Raw genomic sequence first — 25,135 nt, 5'->3', positions numbered from 1 at the left:
CAAGTTACTCTTTAATATTTCCTTCAAACTGTTATATAGAGCTTGTTCAAATTTTTGGTAAACATTTCTTTGACCTTGATTAGTAGCAAGAAATAGCACATATTAGTGAAAATATGACGCGCCAGAACGTTTTGTTTTTCGATTTCTGGAAAAGTTCGTTTCGTGGACAAGATGTCATTTAGAAATGAACGGGTCATATATGCTATCGATATATTTTTACTTGAATCTATGATATGAGTAAGAAAACGTTACTGATTTCTGGAAAATTATAATAAATATATACCATTTCCAAATAACGAATAGACCATTTCATATTGCATAATGCATTAATCTTACAATTATTTAAAACAAATGAAAAACTTACTTTACTGGATGTCCCCAAGGTGTTTTCTTCCTTACTGACTGCCGCATCTTTCTGCAATGTATATAGAAAATGCGTTTTAAATATTATGCTGTACAGAAAACATATTATAATTTATTTATGGAAATTAGCACACAATATCACATTACTGTAAAGGTTCAAAACAATAGAAAATTAGCACTTCAAAGGACAGATAGTATTCAATTGATTATTAAAAATGGACAATGAACTAATTTAATTTAATAAAGTTTTGGAATCAACTGTACTATTATAATAAAAATTAAAGTAAGTTTCAGAAACTATTTACCTGTGCAAAAAGACAATTTTATCAACGTTTTGTACATTTCTTTTAATCTTTAACTCAGTCTTCGATTTATTGGAAGTTTAATTTAGACATAAGCTTCGAGATTATTTTTCCCTGTCACAATAGGAAACGAAAGCCTGAATTTTCACTCGACAGGTACAGTATCTTAGTACTAGAGCATTTACCACTTATGTCAGAGATCACTGTCATGCGAGTTCGTGGAGAACAATATAATTTCAGTGAGTTCCCTCGCACTTCTCCCATTTCGACTCATTCTCATTTCATCATTTTTTTAAATAATTCACTTTCATAAATCACGTGCTTGTCGTACATGGTATATATGGTATGTTAAACTAAAATTTCACTTTTTTTTGTCAAAGATGAATTATAATGGTAAAAACTAACAGAAAAGTAATACCATAAATACATGTTGTAAGAGATAAGTATATAAAATCTTAAAGAAAATATATATCAAAGCAGAGCAGTTTAATGCAATTCTATCAAAGCGGTTGTGCTTGGGTGATGTCAACATGTTCATTCATTTATTCATTTGCCTGTTTGATTAGCTTACAAAACATGAGAAATTCTCATGTAAACATTACAGCTGTCAAAATAAAAAATACATACAATAGTGTCAAGTAGCAGAGGTATACATCATATTGTATCTATACATCTTTCTAAAATACAAAACCATAAAATAAGATAAATAAAGTATATAAATATGAACATTTACATTGTAATTAAGTAATCTTTATACCGCATCTTGCATATACTCACTAGTACGCAGGTGTGATCCAGGGCAGTAGGTAACTTTCTTATCTTACATACAAATAAAAACCACCCCAGAGTTTGGAGCTCTAAATAGCAGTATTACAACTCACCGCCACTCTCCCCAAAAGTCCGTCCTGGATCCGCCCCTGCTAGTAAGTATTTCTTACCAACTGTTGATTTAGTGAATCATTTAGATATTTCTTAATAGTATAATTAATGTTTGAATTGAAAAAAAGCAGAGGCGGTATGTTTTATTACGATTTTGACTCGACATACCGGTTATCTAGATGTTGAAATAGAGTGAGAGTGTGTTGCATAAAAAATCGAATTTCTATTCACACAATGATTCAAAATCATGGGAGAACTTTTCCGTAGTCACGGACGGAGGAGCATGAAGAGACTTTCTCCCCGCCACAACTTTCTTATACTGCTTGTAGACGATCCAAGAAAGCTTGAACAAGACTCTTGTTCAAGACCATTCAAGACTATTTAATGGAAAAGACGTCAGCACTGACGTCGTTTTTGTTTTGAATTCAATAGTTTCGTTCAAGAAATTTCATTTCGGTCCTGTTCTAAACAATCCAATTCAAGAGCATTCAATAGCCAATCAGCGCTCGAGTTGGTGCAGGAAAATAAAAAAAAAAAAGTATGATGGCATCGTGAGACATAGCTGCAGTTGTTGAATAAATATCTTTCCCTTACTCTTTACCATAATTATCTGATATTCCAAGTGTGCATTATAATAATAAACAAAAGCTAACATTTACGCCGGAAGATATTGTTAGTATTTTTTGTTGATAACATACACGATTTATGTAGTTATAGAGCTTGTATGCCCATAATTTTTGTTAAATTTTGAGGCAATAAGAAGCAGAAGTATTAATTTGAGAATTTAATATACAAGAATACCGGGTGTAGATTAAGAAAGAAAAGTCCATTAAATAAAAAAATATATAACTGGGTTTTCTTGATTTAATAAGACGTTTTGTACTGTTATTAATCTCTGATAATATCAAATAATTGCATACAGATTGATAATATGCTCGCAAACTGAAGTATCCTGGAAATGATTACATGTTATCCTATCGTAATCTAATTATTTTATCACGAAATCCACACGTAGTAGTTCAGAAGTTATTTCTTAAGGTAGAGGTTGCTTTCACTCGTGCTGATTTTACCAGTGCTTTCCCGTAAGGTACAAATGTACATCCTAACATATGTTACATACAAGACAGTGCAAGTAATAATAATAATAAATAAATAAAATCGAGAATTCTATTTAACAGTGTCAGTGCAGGAGCATTGAAGGGGGTCTACGGGAGAGTACGTCCGTACGAAGCAGGCGCGTCATCGACGGAGGTTATAGTGCAAGAAACAAGAATAAGAATCATGGATAAATTGGAATAGTGCAACAAACCCTTAACATCGTACTCACTCATTTGAACTGAACTATAGCCCCTGTAATAATTTGCTCCTGGTAACACAGGGGTGTACATAAGGGCCCGCAACGCCGCATTGCGGGGTGCCTTAAGAAATCAGGGGGAACCCAAATCGTGAAGTAGGACGTCGAGAAGAGGCCCCGCTCCACGCTGTCTGGGGGAGGACCATCAAGCCTTTAGTTACGCCCCTGGTAACATTAAAGTTCTAAACATAAAACACTGGTTTCCTACATTATATAGGCATGTTCCGACAGTGGGAATTATTACGATTTCTCAGACAATCTTCCTTCATACGCACTCACACAGTTTAACAGTAAAATTACTATTCGTTTCACGGGTTATTCTTAACCAGTACCAAATATGGGATAGATTTGTGAAGAAAGTATGATGCAGATATGGGCTTTAAGTCCAGTAGCTGAAACAATATTATTATTGCTTCGTTTGGTTTTCTGTGATTTCAGCCTTTTCTTTAAGCAGTCTTCGATGCCATAGCATAAATAACATCAGAAGGCAGTCATTGCCTCGTGATACATAAAATTTTAGGAAACAGTTCAATTTTTTACTATTATTTTTGAGCGTGGTTCTGTCATCAGCACGCCATTTGAAGAATCAGATTTTTGAAAAAGCTTAGTATACGGAACGATTTTATACCTAAGTAGCACTATACTTTTTTAACGACGGCTAACCTAACCCGCATATAATGTAAAAGGGACAAAATAATGAAAATTCGATGGGATTGCTGCAATATCAATTCACCTGTTTTCTAAATTATTTAATATAATCTATTAAATTACAAATGCCTGCAGAAAGTTGAGAAAAGTATGCTAATATTATAGCTATTCATGCGCAGGCCTGAACGAAATCAGTACGCAGTTTAGCTTTCATTTGTTTAATTGTTACAGTCACTTGTTTTGGACTGCCATCTATTAACAAGAATATAAAACAGATTCAATACCTCTACGATCGTGTAAAAGTTGTTTCAAGTCCCTTCGAGACTCTTGTTCAAGTGTCTTGAACAATACTCCTTTGAACGTGAAAATTTGAAGTATTGAATGGTCTTGTTCAAGCTTTCTTGGATAGTCTACAAGCAGCATTAGAAATAACAAGATATCCCCTTATATTGTATAATAGTAAATTATCGAGTATTTACCGGTATATTAACAATTTGTAAATGGTTTCCAGCGGCATTATTGGCTTCTGAGTATCTATCCACGAAGGCAAGTCTGAAAAGGTCTATCTAGTTTGGCTATATCATGTAGGCCTACTGTTCAAAATCCCTACATGTGATTTCTTGATATACAGACTCTTGGGTAGCAGCTGCATACAACCAACACGAGTCCTTGTGTAGGAGCAAGACGTAAATTTCTTTGTAGACGCCATTTTAAAAACAAAAAGTAGGGAAAAGGAAACAAAATGTTGGTATTGCCAACTTAGAGATTATTTCTACATAGTAAATAAAATCTTTGACGTGTAAAGCTATTCGTTAATTACTGTATATAAAAATGGGTTTATTAAACGTATATTAGCATCAACTTTCCAGTGATGATATATCGTGATCAGTGAAAAACCAGAGATGGTATGTCTTCATCAGTGAAAAACCAGAGGCGGTATGGCATACCACCGTATACCGCCTCACTTCGACCACTGAGCATAAGAGCACTTTACAGTAAGTAGGTTAATAGCTTCTTACCAAAAGGAGAAACATTAGTCATATTCTTCAAGTACATGGGAAGTTTATTATAAAGGGTGTTTCAAAGCAACACCAACAACGTTTGGGAGGTGATTCCTGACACCAAGATAAGACAAAAAGTATAGACCAGCCTGGGTGCACAAATGCTTCCTTTCGATGTTATAAGTTGCAAACATGAAAAAAATTAAAGTGAAAGGTTTATAGCTCCAAAACTATGGGACCTACCGTAGTCGGGTCAAGACTTCACTTAGGAACTAGTATGTGCCCTATCCAAATATCCAAGTTTTAGAATCCTGCGGTACTTCTGCATAGTGTTTTAAATAAAAAAAGTTCGTATTTTTTCAGAAATGTGTTTTTTAAAAAAAAACATTGCTTCTCGTTTTTTTCTAAATTTCATTATTTTTTAAAAATAGTCATTTGTAACGCATCTAACGTCTATTTAAGTATGAAATATTTTTATGAGGTGTAATTACCGTAAAATGCAACATAAATTAAACGCTAGATACTGATACGCTAGAAATATTTTACAATTTATATGAGTAACTTACCTACTAACAATTCGGATTTCAGCAGTTTTCATTAATATCAATCAAGAAATAAAAGTAGAAATGAAATTTTGTTTTTTCGTGAAAACAGGCATTTAATAAGTACGAAAATAATGTCACAAACAGTATAAAATTCAAATAACTTGTCTAAAGGTAAAAACTAATACTAATTTTCCTACCAGTATTTTTCTAAATATCATATATAAATAATTTGTCGACTAGATATATATGATATGCAGAGCCGGCTCTGCCATATGTGCAACACGTGCATTTGCATGAATATGCAAGTTTGGAGGGTTCGACAAAATCTGTCATAAGGATATTATTTAAATTAAATATTTCTTGTTCGAAACAGACTTCATGATGATTGTAGTTACACTTAGTAAATTGAACTTCTATTTGAATACTACATTCATAAATTTATGTTTAGGTCGCATTAGTTTAAGATCACAAGGACAATGCTAAAACAAATGGTTAAATTAATCCCAGCATGAATTGCTTGATTGTTGTCAAATGCTAGAACTCAATTCTCGAACACCTGTTCCAGTTAGTTAGTTATCACAGTTCTAATATGATAGCTAGTCTTTTCTTTGTCAGTAACAAGTTCCTTATCACTGAAGGTGGAAACATTTTTTAAAAAAATAACAGATGTAGAAGTAAAATCAAGCAGTAAAGATAAAAAAGAAAGCTAGTTGCATTTTAATTGCAAATTGATATATTGAGATTGAAGCACGATATTAAATTCTATAAAAAGGGTTACCATTTTTTAGGTGTGCTTTACCTTCACTAACATAATAATTATTATTTAAAGCAAAAACAGTCACAATGAGATTGTATTTGTGTTATTTATGCCTTTCTGAGTGCGAGTGCATTTTTCTTCCTCCCCTTCGTTGTTCATGCTGGAATAGCATACTTAAAATCGTGAGTTTTAAGATTTATTCTTTCTGGAGAAAGTGGATGGCCGCAAATGATGCAATTGCACTGGGCGGCAAATTCCCTAGGTCCAGCCCTGATATGTACATACAAGACATGAATATAGGATGACACAATTTGAAGCAATGCAGGGTGTTTCAAAATGAATATTAGGGTTTTGAAACTTTGTACTATCTATTACAATTAACTTACAATTATAAATATTATCAAATGAAAGAGCAACTCAAACTGTTTCGTACGCGCGCATGCACATGCATTGTTTCCTCTGTCTGCCGTTAGAAAGAGCTAGTAGTAGCAAAGATGGAGACTAGAGAGCAGAAAGCTTTTTGTGTTTTAATAAAGAGTGAATCTGTAGTTACAGTGCAACTGTCTGTGTGAAGAATATAAAGGAGACGCTTGCAACTACGTCCTTATCGTTTGCAGTTGCTACAGGTTTAAAGCCTACAAACTACGGCATACGTGCCAATTTCGCAAATGAAATATTGCTGCATAACAACGAAGATTTTCTGGATCTTGTCGTCTTCAGTGATAAATCGACATTTCACCTAAGAGCTAATGTGAATACTCATAATGTTCGCATCTGGCGGTCAGCAAATCCTCAGATGGTACAAGTGAAACCAGACTCCCCTAAATTGAATCTGTTTTGTGCTATATGGCGGAAAGTTTATGGGCCTTTCTCGCCTATCGACTAGATGTGTACCGCGTGACGAATGAAGCTCACATCGAACACTTGTAGCAAAGACTGTTTGAGGTGCTCTTTTACTTGATGTATTGTTTATAATTGTACGTTAAACGTAATAAGTACTACGAAGACTAAAACCTCGATATTCATTTTGAAACACCCTGCATTTCTCATTAACAGTATGGGAAATAAGATGTTAAAAGGAGAGAAAATTTTCCTTAGAAAGTTATTTACAAAAACGACTACAACAACGCGAGTTGGTAGTCAAAAAATGTAATCAAATATATACTCGTAACCCTTTCGGACCCAGGTGGCTAAAGTGGCACACACGGGTGTGTCCCTTTTTTACTCCGCTCCTGTGTTGACACTAATTAACATATCGGGACATTATTTTTGCCAAATATGGTTGGACCATAGTTTGTCATATTAATTTCTTTTTCTTCTGGGTGTCGAATATTCTTCTCAAATTTCACCCCAGTCAAAAATTCGAGAACTTTCGAATTTCCTTTACTTCTTTTTCTCTGTAGCTTCCTTCGTTTAAGAGAGATCTCCTTAAGACTTGCCCGGCAGATACTTCGGATGGATACCTAATTGTTGACATCAATTGGACGGGGCTACGCGCAGTGTTGCCAATTAGGAAAATTACAATTTCCCTAAATTTGGGTAAAAAATTCTATTTTTTTGTTTATATATCCGTACCTATACGTCCGAGTGCAAATCAACTTAAGCCAGTCGAACGTTTGTCCTTACTGAACAAACGCGGGTACAGATCGGTAAAATGGAGTAATTAGGGAGCGCATGAAAACCTAACCCTAACCCTTGATTTTTCTAGTTTTTTCCTACTTTTCTGTTTACCGTAATATATTTTTGGTAATTAGATGTTTTGTTTCTTAAATATCACCATGATACTTGTAGGATATATTAGTGGTGTACCAGTGTTTAATTTAAGATAGTTTGAGTCTGTCTGGTAGCAGTGTTGCCAGCTGCAGAAAATTTTAATTCCAGATTTTAGGGGCAAATTTTAGGAAAATTATGTTTTGTCTCTATTATTTCCCTCTTGTTAGCTACATTCGAACAAACGTACCAGTATCTGAAAGTATCGTCCTTAGCCTACACAGTGCACCATAGAAAGTTTCAGTAGAATAATTAGGGGATGTACAGTTGAGGTTTATAATAAAGACTATTCTGTAAATTTTATGAAAATGGTGAATTTCTGAGGTAGAATGATATATATATATATATATATATATATATATATATATATATATATATATATATATATATATATATATTAATTTCATGCTTACTTTGTTAGATATAGCCGTGATACTTGTGGGATATATTCTTGGGGTACCAAGATTTATTTTCAGAAAGTTTTTGACTGATGGCAGTGTTTTCAGGAAAAACAATTTATTCCCTATTTTAGGTGAAAAGTTCGAAAAAAATCCCTTTTCCCCTCTATTATTTCCTCTTGCTGGCTACCACTACCTGAAAGCTTCTTCTTTAACCTATAGAATACACCATAAAAAGTTGCAATAGGATAATTAGAGAAGCTGTATCCACGGCATATCTGTTGATTTTTTACTTCTGAGGCGTAAAAAGTGTCAAAATTTCATGTCTATGATGACAGAGAATTTTTCTTTCCCTCTTTGAATGGAAGACATCGACTTCAGTATTTCACTGTACCTTGTCAACACACCAAAGAATTTTTTAGGTGACTTGAACTCATATGGCAGCAGTGGTGCTAGATAAAAAAAAATGAAATTCGGTTAGGGATATTTTTGTAAATTTTCACCCCTACATTTCCTTCAATAATTTCCCACCCGTTTGGAGCAGTGCAATGTAATTTACTCCAAAAAATAGCCACATCCATTTTCTAGAAAACAAGGCCTTAACCATATCAATCGAATAAATGGTTTTTGAGCAATAAGTTAAAAACTGAAAATGTATGAAAACGCGAAAAAATACCTGTGTCCGAAAGGAATAATCACACAATTTTGCTCGTGTAGGTACAAACTAACAAACGATTTGTAAGTTAGGAGGGCTTCCACTCAAGTTATGTTGGTTATTCCAATAATCTGCAACATAAATCAATAAATAATAATTGCCAGAAAAAAAGACATTTGAAAAAAACATGAAATAGAACAGTGCTTTTTTTAAAAAAAAAACTTTACAGAAAAAAAGTTTTTTTTTACAAGACTACTTGTGCAACCATTTTTATAGAGGTAGTTGGTGAGAACTTCAAATTATATGCCCTAGCCAAACTATCTCTATAAAAATTGTTGCGGAAGTACCGCAGGATTCTCAAACATGTATTTTTCGATAGAACACACATTAGTTCCTAAGTGAAGTCTTGAGCCGACTACGGTAGGTCCCAAAATTTTAGAGCTTTGGATCTTCAAATTTCATTTTTTCATGTTCTCGGCAGCCTATAACTCCGAAAGACGCGAAAAGATGCGTTTCTTTCTGGTATATTTTCGTATATTATGTTCACTCTGTTGAAGCTTCATTTCAACGAAGTTCTTGTATTGTTGTTGTATGTCATTTAAGACAAGTTTTATGTATTATGTAGAATTTCTGTTGGCAATCATATATGAGTCGTCCATTTTCAAATGACATCTTGCCCAAGAAAATTCGATTTTGAGAGATTGGCACAATTGAATGAATGGTATCCATAACTTTCATATGACATATGCTTTTCAGTTCAAAAAAATCCGATAAGCGGTGCAAATCACGTACAAATGTGGGAAATGTTGTGATACCGTTACAAACTACCTCTTGTCGACGTCCAACAAACCGAAATAGAGAAGGAAAAATCCTTAAATTTACAGAAACAAACGGCTTTTTGTCCTTTAGACATCTGTAGTGCGTAAATAAAAACAATTTTAAAGCGAGTCTCGTCCACAAGTCACAACTAGATTCAGATAAGTTAAAAAGGTATTGTTTACTCATAATACAGTATGTTTGTTCGTAATGGTTGGTAATCCTTCTATTGTTGTTACTGTCTAAACGAAACATATTTTCAACAATCAGTTTCATTGTCAGATCCATCGAAATACGAGGTTGGGTCGTGCTTTACGCTGTGCCTTCCAACGCGTTTTATTATTTAAGGTGGTTGGAGAGAGATTGAAATTACATCTAATTTGCTGTGTGTACGATCTAATTCTGTAATGGGTGAACCACAGACCTCGCACGTAAAATATTCCATTGAAAAATCATCGTAAGGGTTCGTTGAGGGATCGTACAATCGTAAGGGTAAACAAATTGATCGTAAGGGGTGTGTTGTAGGAACAGATTCGGTTAAGGCTAAAAAGAAGGCAAAAAATCCTCTTTTCTGGAAGACAATGAAGAAGAAAGAAATAAGACTTCGTGTATCATTCTGGAGTAAAAATATTTAGCTATAGTGATGTGTCAATGCAAGATATGAGAAAATTTCACATATTTTATACAAAGTCAGTGGACTACAGGTTAGTGAAAGTATATCAAAACAATTTAATTTTAAAATATACCAGTTCGAAAATGCCTGTACCCCAGCGATGTAGAACAAATCGCAAAAAAATCACCAACGCTTGGAACAAATATTTCATGCGTGTATCTTATGATAGGAAAACACACCAGGTACAAATATGTCAAAGAGCATTTTGCGATATTACGAGCTTTACTCAAAAAAAGATTCAAAGAATATGTCGCGAACATGTGAAATCTGGAAAGCCTGCAGTAAGAAATCGAGGGGGAGATCGTCGTTTAGTTTCCTGTGAGGAGAATGGAGAATGGAGGAGTTGGAATATACGGCATAAATATAACGAGATGATATTTCGCACGCATAACCATCTTTAGAAACTGTTGTTTATCATGCAAACACGCTTTGATGACGCTATTCTTTTTCTTCTTTTTAGTTTAGTTTCGTGAAGTTTTCGTCTGCTTATAATAATATTATCTTCTGCTATGAAGAACTTTTCAAACCAGTCATTGTTTATTCAGAAATTGGTCTATTTTAGATATTACAACAATGATTTCTTTTATAGATATCACTTTCATTCTATATCCATTATAATAAACAAATTATTATATCATTATATCACTTTTGTCTCCGAAACGACTTATCTCCATGACAAAATGGCTTTGTACAGTCTCAAAACGTATGTTGTCCTTCAAATAGTTCAGAAACGAATCTTCTCCAAGTTACTCTTTAATATTTCCTTCAAACTGTTATATAGAGTTTGTTCAAATTTCTGTAAACATTTTTTCGCCCTTGATCAATAATTCTATAAGAAATACCGGTAGCACATATTACTGAAAATGTGACGCACCACGCAGAACGTTTTTTTTTTTCGATTTTTGGAAAAGTTAGTTTCGTGGACAAGATATTATTTGGAAATGAACGGCTCATATATGCTATTGATATATTATTTGGATTTATGATATGAGTAAGAAAACGTTACTGATTTCTGGAGAATTATAATAAATATACACCATTTCCAAAAAAGGAATAGACCATTTCATACTGCATAATGCATTAATCTTACAATTATTTAAAACAAATGAAGAACTTACTTTACTGGAAGTTCCCAAGGTCTTTTCTTCCTTACTGCCTGCCGCACCTCTCTGCAATATATATAGAAAATGCATTTTAAATATTATGCAGTACAGAAAACACCTTATAATTTATTTATGGAAATTAGCATAAAATATCACATTACTGTAAAGGTTCAAAAGAATAGAAAATTAGTATTTCAAAGGACAGATAGTATTCAATTCATTAATTGAGACATAAGCATCGAGATTAATATTTCCTTCAAACTGTTATATAGAGCTTGTTCAAATTTTTGGTAAACATTTCTTTGACCTTGATTAGTAGCAAGAAATAGCACATATTAGTGAAAATATGACGCGCCAGAACGTTTTGTTTTTCGATTTCTGGAAAAGTTCGTTTCGTGGACAAGATGTCATTTAGAAATGAACGGGTCATATATGCTATCGATATATTTTTACTTGAATCTATGATATGAGTAAGAAAACGTTACTGATTTCTGGAGAATTATAATAAATATACACCATTTCCAAAAAAGGAATAGACCATTTCATACTGCATAATGCATTAATCTTACAATTATTTAAAACAAATGAAGAACTTACTTTACTGGAAGTTCCCAAGGTCTTTTCTTCCTTACTGCCTGCCGCACCTCTCTGCAATATATATAGAAAATGCATTTTAAATATTATGCAGTACAGAAAACACCTTATAATTTATTTATGGAAATTAGCATAAAATATCACATTACTGTAAAGGTTCAAAAGAATAGAAAATTAGTATTTCAAAGGACAGATAGTATTCAATTCATTAATTGAGACATAAGCATCGAGATTATTTTTCCTTGTCACAATAGGAAGCGAAAGCCTGAATTTTCACTCGAGAGGTATGTCAGAGATCTCTGCCATGTGAGTTCGTGGAGAACAACATAATTTCAGTGAGTTCTCTCGCACTTCTCCCATTTCGAGTCAAATTCTCATTTCATCATTTTTTAAAAAATAAATCACTTTCATAAATCACATGTCTCCTACAGAATACATGGTATATGTGGTATGTTAAATCAAAATTTCACTTTTTTTTTTGGGTCAAAGATGAATTATTATGACAAAAAGTAACAAAAGAGTAAAACCATAAATACATGTTCTAAAGAGATAAGTTTATAAAATCTTGAAGAAAAAATATTAAAAGCTTAAAGAAAAAAATATATCAAATGAGAGCGGTTCAATGCAATTCTATCAAAACGGTTGTACCTAGGTGGTTTTAACATGTTCATTCATTCATTCATTTGCCTGTTTGATTACCTTACAAAACACGAGAAATTCTCATGTAAACATTACAGCTGTCAAAATGAAAAATATATACAATAGTGTCAAGTAGCAAAAGTATACATCATATTGTATCTATACATCTTTCTAAAATACGAAACCATAAAATAGGATAAATAAAGTATATAAATATGAACATTTACATCGTAATTAGGTAACCTTCGGAGTTATACCACATCAGGCATATACTCACCAGTAAGCAGGTGTGATCCAGGGCACTAGGAAACTTTCTTATTTTATATACATATAAAAACCACCCTAGAGTTTGGAGCTCTAAATAGCAGTATTACAACTCACCGCCCCTCTCCCCAAAAGTCCGTCCTGGATCCGCCCCTGATAGTAAGTATTTCTTACCAACTCATCAATTAGTGAATCATTTAGATATTTCTTAATAGTATAATCAGTGTTTGAAGTGGAAAAAAGCAGAGGCGGTATGTTTTATTACGATTTTGACTCGACATACCGGTTATCTAGATGTTGAAATAGAGTGAGAGTATGTTGCATAAAAAATCGAATTTCTATTCACACAATGATTCAAAATCATGGGAGAACTTTTCCGTAGTCACGGACGGAGGAGCATGGAGAGACTTTCTCCCCACCACAACTTTCTTAGAAATAAAAAGTATCCCCTTATATTGGATAATAGAGAATTATACACGAAAATGCTCTAAAATCGAATTTTTACCGGTATATTAACAATTTGTAAATGGTTTCTCGCGACATTATTGGCTTTCTGAGTATCTATCCACAAAGGCAAATCTGAAAAGGTCCATCTAGTTTGGCTAAATCATGTACTGTTCTAAAATCCCTACATGTGATTTCTTGATATACAGACTCTTGGGTAGAGCTGCATACAACCAACACGAGTCCTTGTGTAGGAGCAAGACGTAAATTTCTTTGTAGACACCATTTTAAAAACAAAAAGTAGGGAAAAGGAAACAAAATGTTGGTATTGGCAACTTAGAAATTATTTCTACATAATAAATAAAATCTTTGACGTGTAAAGCTATTCGTTAATTACTGTACATAAAAATTGATTTATTAAACGTATATTAGCATCCACTTTCCAGTGACGGTATGTCTTGATCACTGAAAAACCAGAGATGGTATGTCTTCATCACTGAAAAGCCAGAGGCGTTATGGCATACCACCGTATACCGCCTCACTTCGACCACTGAGTATAAGAGCACTTTACAGTAAGTAGGTTAATAGCTTCTTACCAAAAGGAAAAACATTAGTCATATTCTTCAAGTGCATAGGAAGTTTATTATACAGGGTGTTTCAAAGCAACGTCAACAACGTTTGGGAGGTGATTCCTGACACCAAGATAAGACAAAAAGTATAGACCAGCCTGGGTGCACAAATGCTTCCTTTCGATGTTATAAACTGCCGAAAGATGAAAAAATGAAATTTAAAGGTCCATAGCTCCAAAACTATGGGACCTACCGTAGTCGGGTCAAGACTTCACTTAGGAACTAGTATGTGTCCTATCCAAATATCCAAGTTTTAGAATCCCGCGGTACTTTTGCAACAATTTTTTTTAGAGGTAGTTGGTGAGAACTTCAAATTATATGCCTTAGCGAAACTCCCTCTATAAAAATTGTTGCGGAATTACCGTAGGATTCTGAAACATGTATTTTTGGATAAAACACATATTAGTTCCTAAGTGAGATGTTTAGCCGACTGTTGTAGGTACCATAGTTTTGGAGCTTTGGACCTTCGAAATTCATTTTTTCATCTTTTCCGCAGCCTATAAATCCGGAAGGAAGCATTTGTGTACCCGAGTAGGTCTATACTTTTTGTCTTATCCTAGTGTCAGGAATCACCTCCCAAACGTTGTCGGTGTTGATTTGAAACACGCTGTATATCTTCACATAAATCATACACACGGTTCTACTTATATTAGCGTGTTTTTGATGCATCACACATATGTCATTACCTTGTCTTTTATTATGACTATGGACACTTTTGTTAAAGATAAAGAGATACCTGTTTTTTACAGTAAAAAGAATACGTAGATTTGTAAATATATAAGCTGGGAAGTGTTAAAATTTTCTTATACGAAAACCTTTTTACACGTCGATTTTGTGAGTAATCCAAAAATTATTCTAATCGCTTTCTTTTGCAATCGGAATATGTTTAAACTATTTTCAGCAGTACCCCAGTGCATTATGCCGAAGCTAATTGATGAATTAAACTTGGTGTAGTAATAGCTAAGAAGTGTTTCTCTCGACACAGTACCTTGAAGTTTGTGTAAGGCAAAACACACGCTACTTAGTTTCTTGTTTAAAGTGAAGATATGAGCGGACCATGAAAGATCGTCACCTATCGTTACACCTAAAAGCTTTGTCGTACAAGAATATTGGAGTAAATGAGAAGATACTTTATTTTAGGTAATATACGCGGTTTTCCTGGAAAATAAAGGTGTAACAGAATTGATTTATCATGATTTATAATTAGTCTGTTCGCTGTTAACCACTTTACTATTTTGTCCGTAAAAATCGCAATTTCCTTTCTACATCATCTATTGATTTTCTAGATATAATGATACTGATGTCATCAGCATTTAGAATACATTTTGCATTATACCTATATTTTAACATGTCATTTATATACAGGGCGTTAATGAACTATTCCGACAAACTGTAAGAGGTGATTCCGCACAGCAAAATAAGACAAAAAATTCGAAAACTCATATAGGCCTGTGGGGAAAAGTACAAAGTTTCAGAGCTAGGGTTGTCCAAAATCGCGAAAAAGCCAAATTTCGAGAGGCCCTATTTCGATTTCAAGAACTGTGGATAATGGTTCTTTTCCGTGTAAAGGAAGTCATTCATACGCAGTCCAAAAATGCACATTTTATTAATGTTCCATGTGTGTACAGAGTAAGCCCTATTCCCTGCAGGGTGAAATTCTCAGATATGCCATCAACCGAATTTTGGGATATGCTATGATTTTATGATTGGTCCAAAGTAAGAAAACGATGATAAGAAAACGATAGCAGTGAACACGGAATCCTTTGGCGCGATGTCGAAAGTGTTAAGGATCGTCAGCAGCACGGCCTCTCCTACTCGGGAAAACGCATGCTGCGATGTTTCCTTTCACGCTTATAAGTGAAGAAAACGTGAAATATACCTTGACGAAATACATCGCATCACACGTTATTCTGAACACAAAAGAACATGGACCTGCCGGTTCCTAACCCTTTCGACTTCCCTCCGAAGCATTGGATGTCCATTGTTGTCAAGGCTTACCTTCTGCCTACTTTGGACCCCCCTTGAAATCAATGTATATCTGAAAAATCTATTGAGAGCATATATGAGAATTACAGTATGTAGGGAATACCCTGTACACCTATTGAAAATTGATGAAATATGCAGTTTTGGATTTAGCAGGCGTGGCTTCCTTTACACTGCTAAGGACTGTCATTTACAGTTTCTGGAATTTGAAATAGGACCTGTTGAAATTTAGCTTTCTATCGATTTTGGACAGTTTTAGCTCTGAAATTATGCACTTTTCATCATAGATTCATATGAACTTCTTTTCTTATTTTGATGTGAATAATCACCTCTTACAGTTTGTCGGTATAGTTCATTAACACCCTGTATATCAAAAAGAGAATAGGACCCAAAATGAAACCTTGGGGAATACCTCTGATTACAAGGATGAACGAGTTGTTTGAACCCCATCTGCAGTTAATTTTGATATTCGTACTGCTTGTTATCTATCGGATAAATAAGAGACAAACCTAGCTACACCTCTAATACCATAAGCATGCAACTTACTTAAAAGAATAGCATGATCAATTGTATCAAAAGCTTTCAATAAGTCGATGAAAAGGCCAACAACATACTTACTGTTTTTTTTTAATTCAAAAGCCATGTTAGACATGTAATCAAACAAAGCTGTTTCAATACTTTTCTTATTTTAGAAGCCATGTTATGATGGTGATAGTAAGTTACATGACTTGAAAAAATTGCACAGTCATGACTTCACATATTCAAAAATTTTTTGAAAACGTGGAGAGAATGGAGACTGGGTGATAATTTCTTATATCATGCTTACTGCCCTTTTTATGGAGAGGAATTGTTAGTGAGCTTCCCTGAATTACGAAGCTTGTGGTTCGAATTGCACACAAGCTGTAGGTACATGTCTCTTATAACCTTGCTCCTGAAACGGATGCTAAACTCAAGTCAATTCAGCTAAAAAAAAGTCCACTTTTAAATGTTTTTCCATCACATGACCACAGAAAATCTTACACCAATTCCAGAAATTTCTCTTCCATAGTAGTACAAACTCGGATTCCCACTTGCATACAAAGCCAAGTAATTTTCTTTGCGAGCTCCTTATAACACAAAACTAATTATATTTTTTCACATCAACAAGGCAAACAAAAACTTCATGCTGTTCAAAATTCAATTTCACAAAACTCATTCGTTCCTAATCTTAGTGTTGGTTTATTTTCTTGCCTTACATAAAATAAGTTTTCACCTCCAATGTGCAATATGAATATTATTTGCCATATACAACAAGAGGAGAGTGTCAACAAGCTGGGAGAATAATATAAAGCAAGATCAGTGCTGGTTATGAACCGGGTATTAGAAATTTGGAAATTTCACAAGTAAAATCCATTATATCACCCAGGACAATTTTACAAGTGAAATCCATTACATCATCCAGAACAAGTGTTTCATTTCACAGTGTGAAACTACGGTTGACTTCCAAACTATACAAACTCAATACTCAGATTTGAACTACTGGTTACAATATATTAATAAAATCAAAGATAGACCCTATTTCTCGGACTACTAATCCATATCAGAAAGCCAGTATTCGCTATCCCTTACTGCTTTTGTTCTATGGCGATAAAGATTGAAATCGGAAATCATCAACATGAACCACTTCCGATTTCAATAGATGGTTAACGTAGGGGACAGAACCTACTCTTAAAAAGCTGAATCGATTGCAAGAAAATTGCATTTCGATATCTCTTACAATTTTTGCTCAATGAAAATCAGAATAGAAACCGGAAGTAGTAGGAAAATGCAATTACTTCCGGTTTGCGAGTTAAAGTGGTATGTTCTATTCATACCGTAAATCGGTAAATCACTTGCCGCTATATATATTACCATTTTTTGTTCTATTGCGATAATGCTGAAACCGAAAATGGTTAATTTGAACCACTTCCGGTTTGAATAGAGTTAATGGAGAAGGTGGAATCAATTCTTGGGACATTTAATGAATTGCAGAAAACCACGTCTCGATATTTCTTACCGTTCTTGTTCTTTGAAAATCACTATTAAAACCGGAAGTAGTAGTAAATTTCAACCACTTCTGCTTTTAGGATTTAGGATTGAGATGTCTGGGCTTTCGGCATCTAAGGCCATTTAACCCCGTCACGTTTTGAGTGATGAAGTCCCTCGGCGAGCACACTATCCGGGGAAATGGAAGGAAGAAAGGATTAGGGAAGGAAGGAAGCGGCATGGGACCTCTAAGTTAGATACCACCCCGGCATTAGAAAACCGAGGAAAACCTCATTCAGGGTGGCTGGCCTGAAAAAGCGTTTTACATTTTTCGACCGAGTGACCCTGCTTTTAGTAGAGTGCTCAGGATAATCATTGTGCGATGCCTTGAGACGCTGAGTCATTACTAAAAACACGCTTCTCGCTAATTGTTACCGATGTTGTTGAATAGCGATAAAAGTCGAAACCAGGAAAGCTAATTTCAACCACTTCAGGTTTGAATAAAGTTAATGGAGGAGATTGAACCTATTTTTGGGACACTGAGTGGGTTGCAGAAAACCACATATCAATATCTCATACTGTTTTTGCTCTCTGAAAATCAGTATTTAAACCGGAAGTAATATTAAATTTGAACCACTTTCGGTTTTACAGATTATTGGGGATAGACTAGTCACGATATATTTTCTTGAGAAACTGAATCATTTGCAGAAATTGCTGCCGGTTATCTGTTACAATTTTCATCCTATGGCAACAAACGTTGAAACCGGAAATGAGTAATTTGAACCACTTCTGGTTCGAATAGAGAGTTAATGAAGAAGACGGGACCTATCTTTGGATGCGGAATGGATCGCAAGAAAGAGCATCTCGATATCTATTACCGTTTGTGCTCTGATATCTGTCGACAGAGGGACATAGTCGTTCTATAAGACTTTCGACACTTATGCATAGCATAGGTTAGAAGTCGAACCGACATGTATGCATAGCATAGGTTCGAAGTCTTAAAAGTAACGTAAAAATAAGACAATAAATTATTCTGTGCTTACAACATCCCTTAACGCAAAATACAGGTTGTCCGGGATGAGACTGACGGTTTTTGAAAGTGTATAGTTTTAATATGGTGAGAGATACAGAAGAAAAAAACATGCATTTTTAAGAACTCAAAAACTTTATTTGGTCTTACTTACAAGTCATTCTAACTCAGTGTAACTCCACGTGAGCTTCACTTGTAACTCTTACAATATCTAGCCTGAACTCAATCTTTCTCCAAGTATTCTGTAACATCTGAGGTGTTACTGAAGCAATCGCATTCCTAATACGGTTCTTCAGTTCATCAAGGTTACGCACCTTTTCACCAAAATATACAAGGTCTTTCACATATGCCCACAGGAAGAAGTCCAGGGGCATACTTTTTATTTCTGCAAACCATCACACGCATTGCGCCTTTTCGACTGCCGACGCCATTTCTGTTTATCGGCGTTACTAGTGCCGTCACCGGTAGTTGTTCAAGTATAAAAATTTTCTGGACGAAACTTTTTGAGTTTTTCTTCAATAGGAATGTTTTTTTCTTCTGTATCTCTGACCATATTGAAATTATAAACTTTTAAAAACCGCCAGTCCTATTTCAGACACCCTGTATATCGTAATAGTAGCATAACTTAATGTCAGCGGAATTAGAATGTAATCCACCATAACGGAACTACTATTAGTACACAGTACGTAAACTTATTCAACAAAAGCTACTTGCGTACATCCAGGCCTTCAACCAGCCACAGAGGTTTGGGGGCCAAGTCATTAAAAATTATTTTACAATAGTTAAATTGTGTTTTTTATATTAATAATAGCATTTTGTGTTGAGGTCTGGAGGGGCCACGAGAAATTTAGGGGGGGCAGACCTCCCCAGCCCAGCTCTGGTTGCGGGCCTGCGTATATCTACTCAGATCCATATCGTGCTTGTTCATGTGTTGCCTCTAATCGCCTGCATCAGCTCACATTCTTTCTATTGGGCCACGATACATATGCCCTTATGCAAAGTGCGAACATGTCTTGTAAAAATGTGAAGTAACTAATACATTAAAGAAGAAAAAATTGTTCCACAAAATGGGGCCACGTAACCTATCCTATCCTAGCTTAACCTAACCTAATCCATTAAAAGGTAATAAAATTATCTAAATTTTGTATTAAAGGTTACGAACTTCTTCTATCAATAGAATTGGCATCCTTCTGCAAAACAAAGGCCAAAATTAAACACTAAGAGATTATTTATATATTTCAAAAATCACCATATATTAAAGCAATTAAAGTCAAAGCAAAATGTTTTTTTGTTTTTAATTTGACGGACTGTTCTTTAACCTGCATCATATATTCCATACATATTTAAAAAGCTGCTTTCAATTATATTTATTTATTGATTTTTATTATCACGTATGACAAGGTGCGTCCTGTATTTTCAGTAGAGAAATATGGTAACCCTATCTACACATCCAAATTCTAAATGTGGAAGTAAAATCATTTTCAAAGGTGTAGTAAACTATAATTTAACATTACATTACATATAACAGCTTTTAATATTACATATATTGATTATCTAATTAAATAATGGGCATGTGGTTAGTTTTGGGAGGCAGCCTTCTTTAGGGAAAAATGTTAAAATTATGCTAATTTCAGGTTTTTGGGTTATGTTAGGTTAGACACTTGCAACATTGTTTTCATACAGTCTTTGTACGCTTCCGCGAACTACAAATAGTCCGTACAGCATTTCCCGTTTCTCACTTGCATGCAGTATATTTTTATTCCATTCGGCTAAACTGTCGCAGATGGCGGCCCCGAAATACAAAATTTACCGAGAAATGAACTGAATCAAATTAATTGTGATAATGAGAGTAACAAACATTAGAAAGGGCATCACTGTAGACTGATTAATAAGGGAGAAAACGTATGTTATATTGTGAACTGCGTGTGTTCGCAGATTGATACGATATGAGATGAGGTGGCAGTAGAGCATAATCTGATAGTGTTGCAAACCGACTTTGTTATTAACTAACTTAGGATATGAGGGCTGACAATAAAGTAATGAGAATTGTTGGAAGAAACAACTTTATGTACATTTTTAAATAACCACAGTGTGATCACCTTCAAAGTCCCATAGGGCTGCACACGTTACCCCATCTGCATTTCCATTGTTGGTAGCATCTCTGGAAGTCATCTTTTGGAATGCCTGCCAAAGTCCGTGTTACAGCTGTTTGAATGTCTCTTTCTACTTCAAAATGGTGTATTTTAAGAACTGCTTTCACCACTGGGAACAGAAAAAATCACAAGGGCGATGTTCGGTGAATATGGAGGGTGTGGTATCACTGTAATGGATTTTGATGCCAAACACTGCCGAACAGATAATGCAGTATGGGCTGATGCATTATCGTGATGGAGGATCCAGGTGTCAGCAATTTCTGGACAAACACGACGGACGCGTTTTTGAAATCTTTCGAGAATTTCTATGTAGAAATGTTGATTTACTATCTGCACTGGAGGTACCCACTCTTTATGGACAATTCGCCTGGAGTCAAAAAGCACATAAGCATACATTTCACCTTGGACTTCGACATGTAGACTATCTTTGGTCGTGGCGAATCTTTAGAACACCATTGCGCACTTTGACGTTTCCTTTCGGGGCCATATTGAAAACACCAACTTTCAACACCAGTGATAATTCTATTCAGTAAATCCGGGTTAGATTCCACTTGGTACAACAAATCAGCCGCCACAGTCCTCCGGTCATCTTTTTGTTGCTGTGAGATTTTTCGGAACCAGTTTGGCACATACTTTTTGCATTCCCAAATTTTCAGTTAATATCAGACGCACTGTTTCTCGATTCATGTCCAGTTCATTCGCAATCATTTTCGCGGTTAATCGTCTATCCGCTCGCACAAGTTCCCTCAACCTGTCTGTGTTCTTTTTCGTTCGTGTTGATGTGGGTCGCCCACTACAGGGTTCATCTTCGATTTTTGTTCTGCCTTCCGCAAACATTTTTGTGACAACGATATACCTGTCATTGATAACACTTCATTTCCAAAGGCCTGCTGAAGCTTCCGGTACGTTACCGCGGCAGTCTCACCAAGTTTCACACAAAAGGAGATTGCGTAGCTTTGCTCAGCATTACGCACTTCCATTGTTGTGACGGGGGTCCAACACACGACCCCACTCTTCAGCCTCAATTTCAATGTAAATTTAACCTCACCCTTTGGGAAAACATGATATTTAATCGGCTGCGTTGTTTTAGTCATTAATGAGTGGTGTGTATTGGAAACACTTAACAGTTCAAAGGTACTAATTTTGCGCAATAATACTACATTGATGAATACGGACGTAGGAAAGAGCAAAACAAGCCTGAAAATAAGAAATATTTGTGATCAATAGTGAATAGTGAAGGCCAAAAATGAAACAGGGGCAATTGTAGGTATGATACAGTGAAACCTGTCAACTTGGCCACCTCTCTAAGTTGGCCACCTGCCAATCTTGGCCTAGTTCGTCTTGAACCTGCATTTTCCCATAAGACATTCGTTACTTACTACTCTGTAAGTTGGCCACCTGTCTATCTTGGAAGTTGGCCACACTGAAGCAATGTTTACCCTATGATGATAATGATAAATTTACCTGCGTATCTTGGCCACGAAAAATGCAGTTTTGTTATTTTTCTTAACTCTTTCGAATTCCCATATGAGAGGCAGATGTTCTGTATTTATGACTGGACACAAGAAGCATGATTTGTTCTTGGAGGTCAATGGCCAGAACACTACCCTCATAAAAGGGTGGTGAAGGAAGATGTGAATAAGAAAAAGCACGTACAGGAATTCAGGAAATGGTTGTACGTATTTGTTTACCCTGTTCTTTTTTGGTAAAACCATTAGCTATATCGGCTCCTTTCATCAGTGGGAAGCTTTAGTAATTCCGGAAAATGGGTTAAGTTCCAAAGTTGGGCGTCCGTTTCCAGCAAAATTTTTAAAATTTACAAGAAAGATATGGATAATCTGATCTTTTGTGTGCTTGATAATATATATGAGTCTCGAAAAATCTGTTTATTTGTTATACATAAGCGGTTATAAACATGGGACTATACGGCGAGCGGAGGGAACTACTTGGCGTAAGGTAACCGAACAGTTGCATTGTGGGAAAGAAACTAGCATTTATGTTATCAACATGGCGAATGTACAAGGGCAATGAACTAACAGTTTTAACATTTGTGAAGCAATACGTTGACAACTAGCAAAATCTTTTAAAAGTTTGTGAAGAGCACGGATTAATGAGCCTAATAACAAATTGAAGAAAGTGTGCAAAGGAGATAACAGCGAAAAAACGTGGCGAAAGCGGACGCCCAACTTCGGAATAAATGCCCGGAAAATTCTCAAGGTTAAAGCTCAATTGTCATTTATTGGCACCTGACTGCATGTCAAAATGTAGCGGAGGTTTTGAGATATGAATTCCCTCAAGATTTTCTCAAAACACCTTTTGCTTCGAGGAGTTAACTACAATATTAGAATGTGCATATCTGCCAAAAAGAATAAAGGAAATATGTCTAGAATGAACCGCCATTCAGTAACAACTGAAAGGAAGTCATATAAATTGCATATGAATTTCTCAATTTATAACTTAGCTTTTCTTGTTTTCAATCTGAATAACTCAGTGTGCTATAATATCAATTTCAATAAACTGCGTGCATACACTTCTATTTCATGGTTGTTTGTTTTATTGTGTTTTCAATCCGAATAATCCAATGTACCAGAAAAGTTTTCAGGAAGAGAAAGATATGCATGTATATTAAAGATACTATCAAGAGCGCCGATCTTGGGGGACCGAAGGGGACCGGGCCCCCCAAAGCTCATGTGGCCCCTATTTATTTATGAGTATACAATATTTGGTATAATTTGAGTGCAATTTGTCTTAAAATCTTCATATCTTCATATCTGCAATTTGTCTTAAAACCTTCTGCATCTGAATGGGCCTCCCCAAATTTACAGAGAAATCGGCGCTCTTGCATACTATAGTAATATTTTCTAGTACTGTATATTTTTATGATTACTCTATATACATTATTTATAAGTAGCTGTCATGCCACTGCTTATTAAAATTTTACAATCAAGTAATACTAGAAATCCTATTCTAAAAATACACAAATCACACTTATTTTCTGTAAGTTGGCCACTTTTCGATGGAACCGATGGTGGCCAACATAGACAGGTTTCACTGTATATGAAAGTAAGAACTGGTAAGTTGTAATACAACGTTGAAAACAGACTCATGTGGGTTTTATTCGGGGCCGCCATCTGCGGCAGTTTAGCCTTCCATTCTCCTCTCAAATTACACACAAATCAATTACCCTTATGTTGCAGCACCTCATTTCTCCTGTAAATGTTTTCCACTTTGTTTTGGCCCCCCAAATCTAAACATAACCCAAATAATATACACAAGACTATCGGCCATAAGAATATTATAATACATTGTGTATTTTCTACTGTAACAATAATTTATAGTGAATATGTCTAGGAGGAAATGAAATAATTGATTACGTTTGTCTACGTTTAAAAATTAATTTTACGTTTACCTCCTTTTTCTTCATGATGGTATCCGTCCTCTATTTCTCTTTCTTCTTTCCCTCTTACGGAAACAAAGTTAGAGCCGAACCATTATATGGCCTAGACACCTACGTCTTTCGTTGCCAATATAATTATTGTAATAAGTAGACCTATACATTGAGATTTCATTCATTAAGGTAATTCACAGTCGTAAAGATCGCCATCGTCAGTTAAAATATTAAAACTTTTATTTGCACTCTTATTCTGCGTTATGTGTATACATCTGGATTCTGGAGTAATGAAGCTGGAACAAGAACCTCAAATATATAAATCGGGGATGCAATGCACCGGGGCCCCCATACCCGTTGCTTGAAGTTCATATTACTTATTACTGAATACTTAAATTATCCTGTTATTCATTTTAAATATAGGAGCTACGTGTAGGCTTGCATAATAACAGTTAAGATTAGTACTAAACTAGTTTTGACCACCTCCCTCATTGTTAATATATGCTTAACCCTAGATTACTAGACTTTTTTGTTCTGCTAATATTAGACTGGGTGAAAAATCACGCAGATTTTTTGTTTACTTTTTTCTCTAGGTATGATTTACTTTATTTGAAGCCAATAATTATATTCTAATATATATATATATATATATATATATATATATATATATATATATCACTGGCGCAAATCCCGGGGGGACGAGGGGGACATGTCCCCCCAATCTTGGACCTGGGGGGACTGTT

General features: G+C 35.0%; 1 protein-coding gene across 7 annotated transcripts in view; it reads right to left on the bottom strand.

Moving 5' to 3' along the window:
• LOC145676909 (anoctamin-10-like) overlaps positions 1-24,486 on the bottom strand; it is a 199,170-nt gene extending 174,684 nt beyond the window's left edge. For 3 of the 7 annotated variants that reach the window (XM_081747679.1, XM_081747696.1, XM_081747699.1), the window contains exons 1-4: positions 24,414-24,462; positions 11,862-11,912; positions 11,280-11,330; positions 365-415 (exon numbers count right to left, since the gene is read on the bottom strand). In XM_081747679.1, the coding sequence (XP_081603805.1) occupies positions 365-415; positions 11,280-11,330; positions 11,862-11,912; positions 24,414-24,428 (168 nt within the window). In that variant the 5' untranslated portion in view covers positions 24,429-24,462. Of the gene's footprint in view, positions 1-364; positions 416-11,279; positions 11,331-11,861; positions 11,913-24,413 lie in introns of all 7 variants that reach the window. The other 4 variants (XM_081747695.1, XM_081747698.1, XM_081747688.1 and 1 more) reach the window with 3 other exon arrangements.
• Positions 24,487-25,135: the final 649 nt, after the last annotated feature.

The sequence above is a fragment of the Thermobia domestica genome, chromosome 2, assembly GCF_964235325.1.
Source record: "Thermobia domestica chromosome 2, izTheDome1.hap1.1, whole genome shotgun sequence".
NCBI lineage: Eukaryota > Metazoa > Arthropoda > Insecta > Zygentoma > Lepismatidae > Thermobia > Thermobia domestica.
The sequence above is the reverse complement of the archived record's forward strand: the minus strand, read 5'-3'. Positions and strand labels throughout refer to the sequence as shown.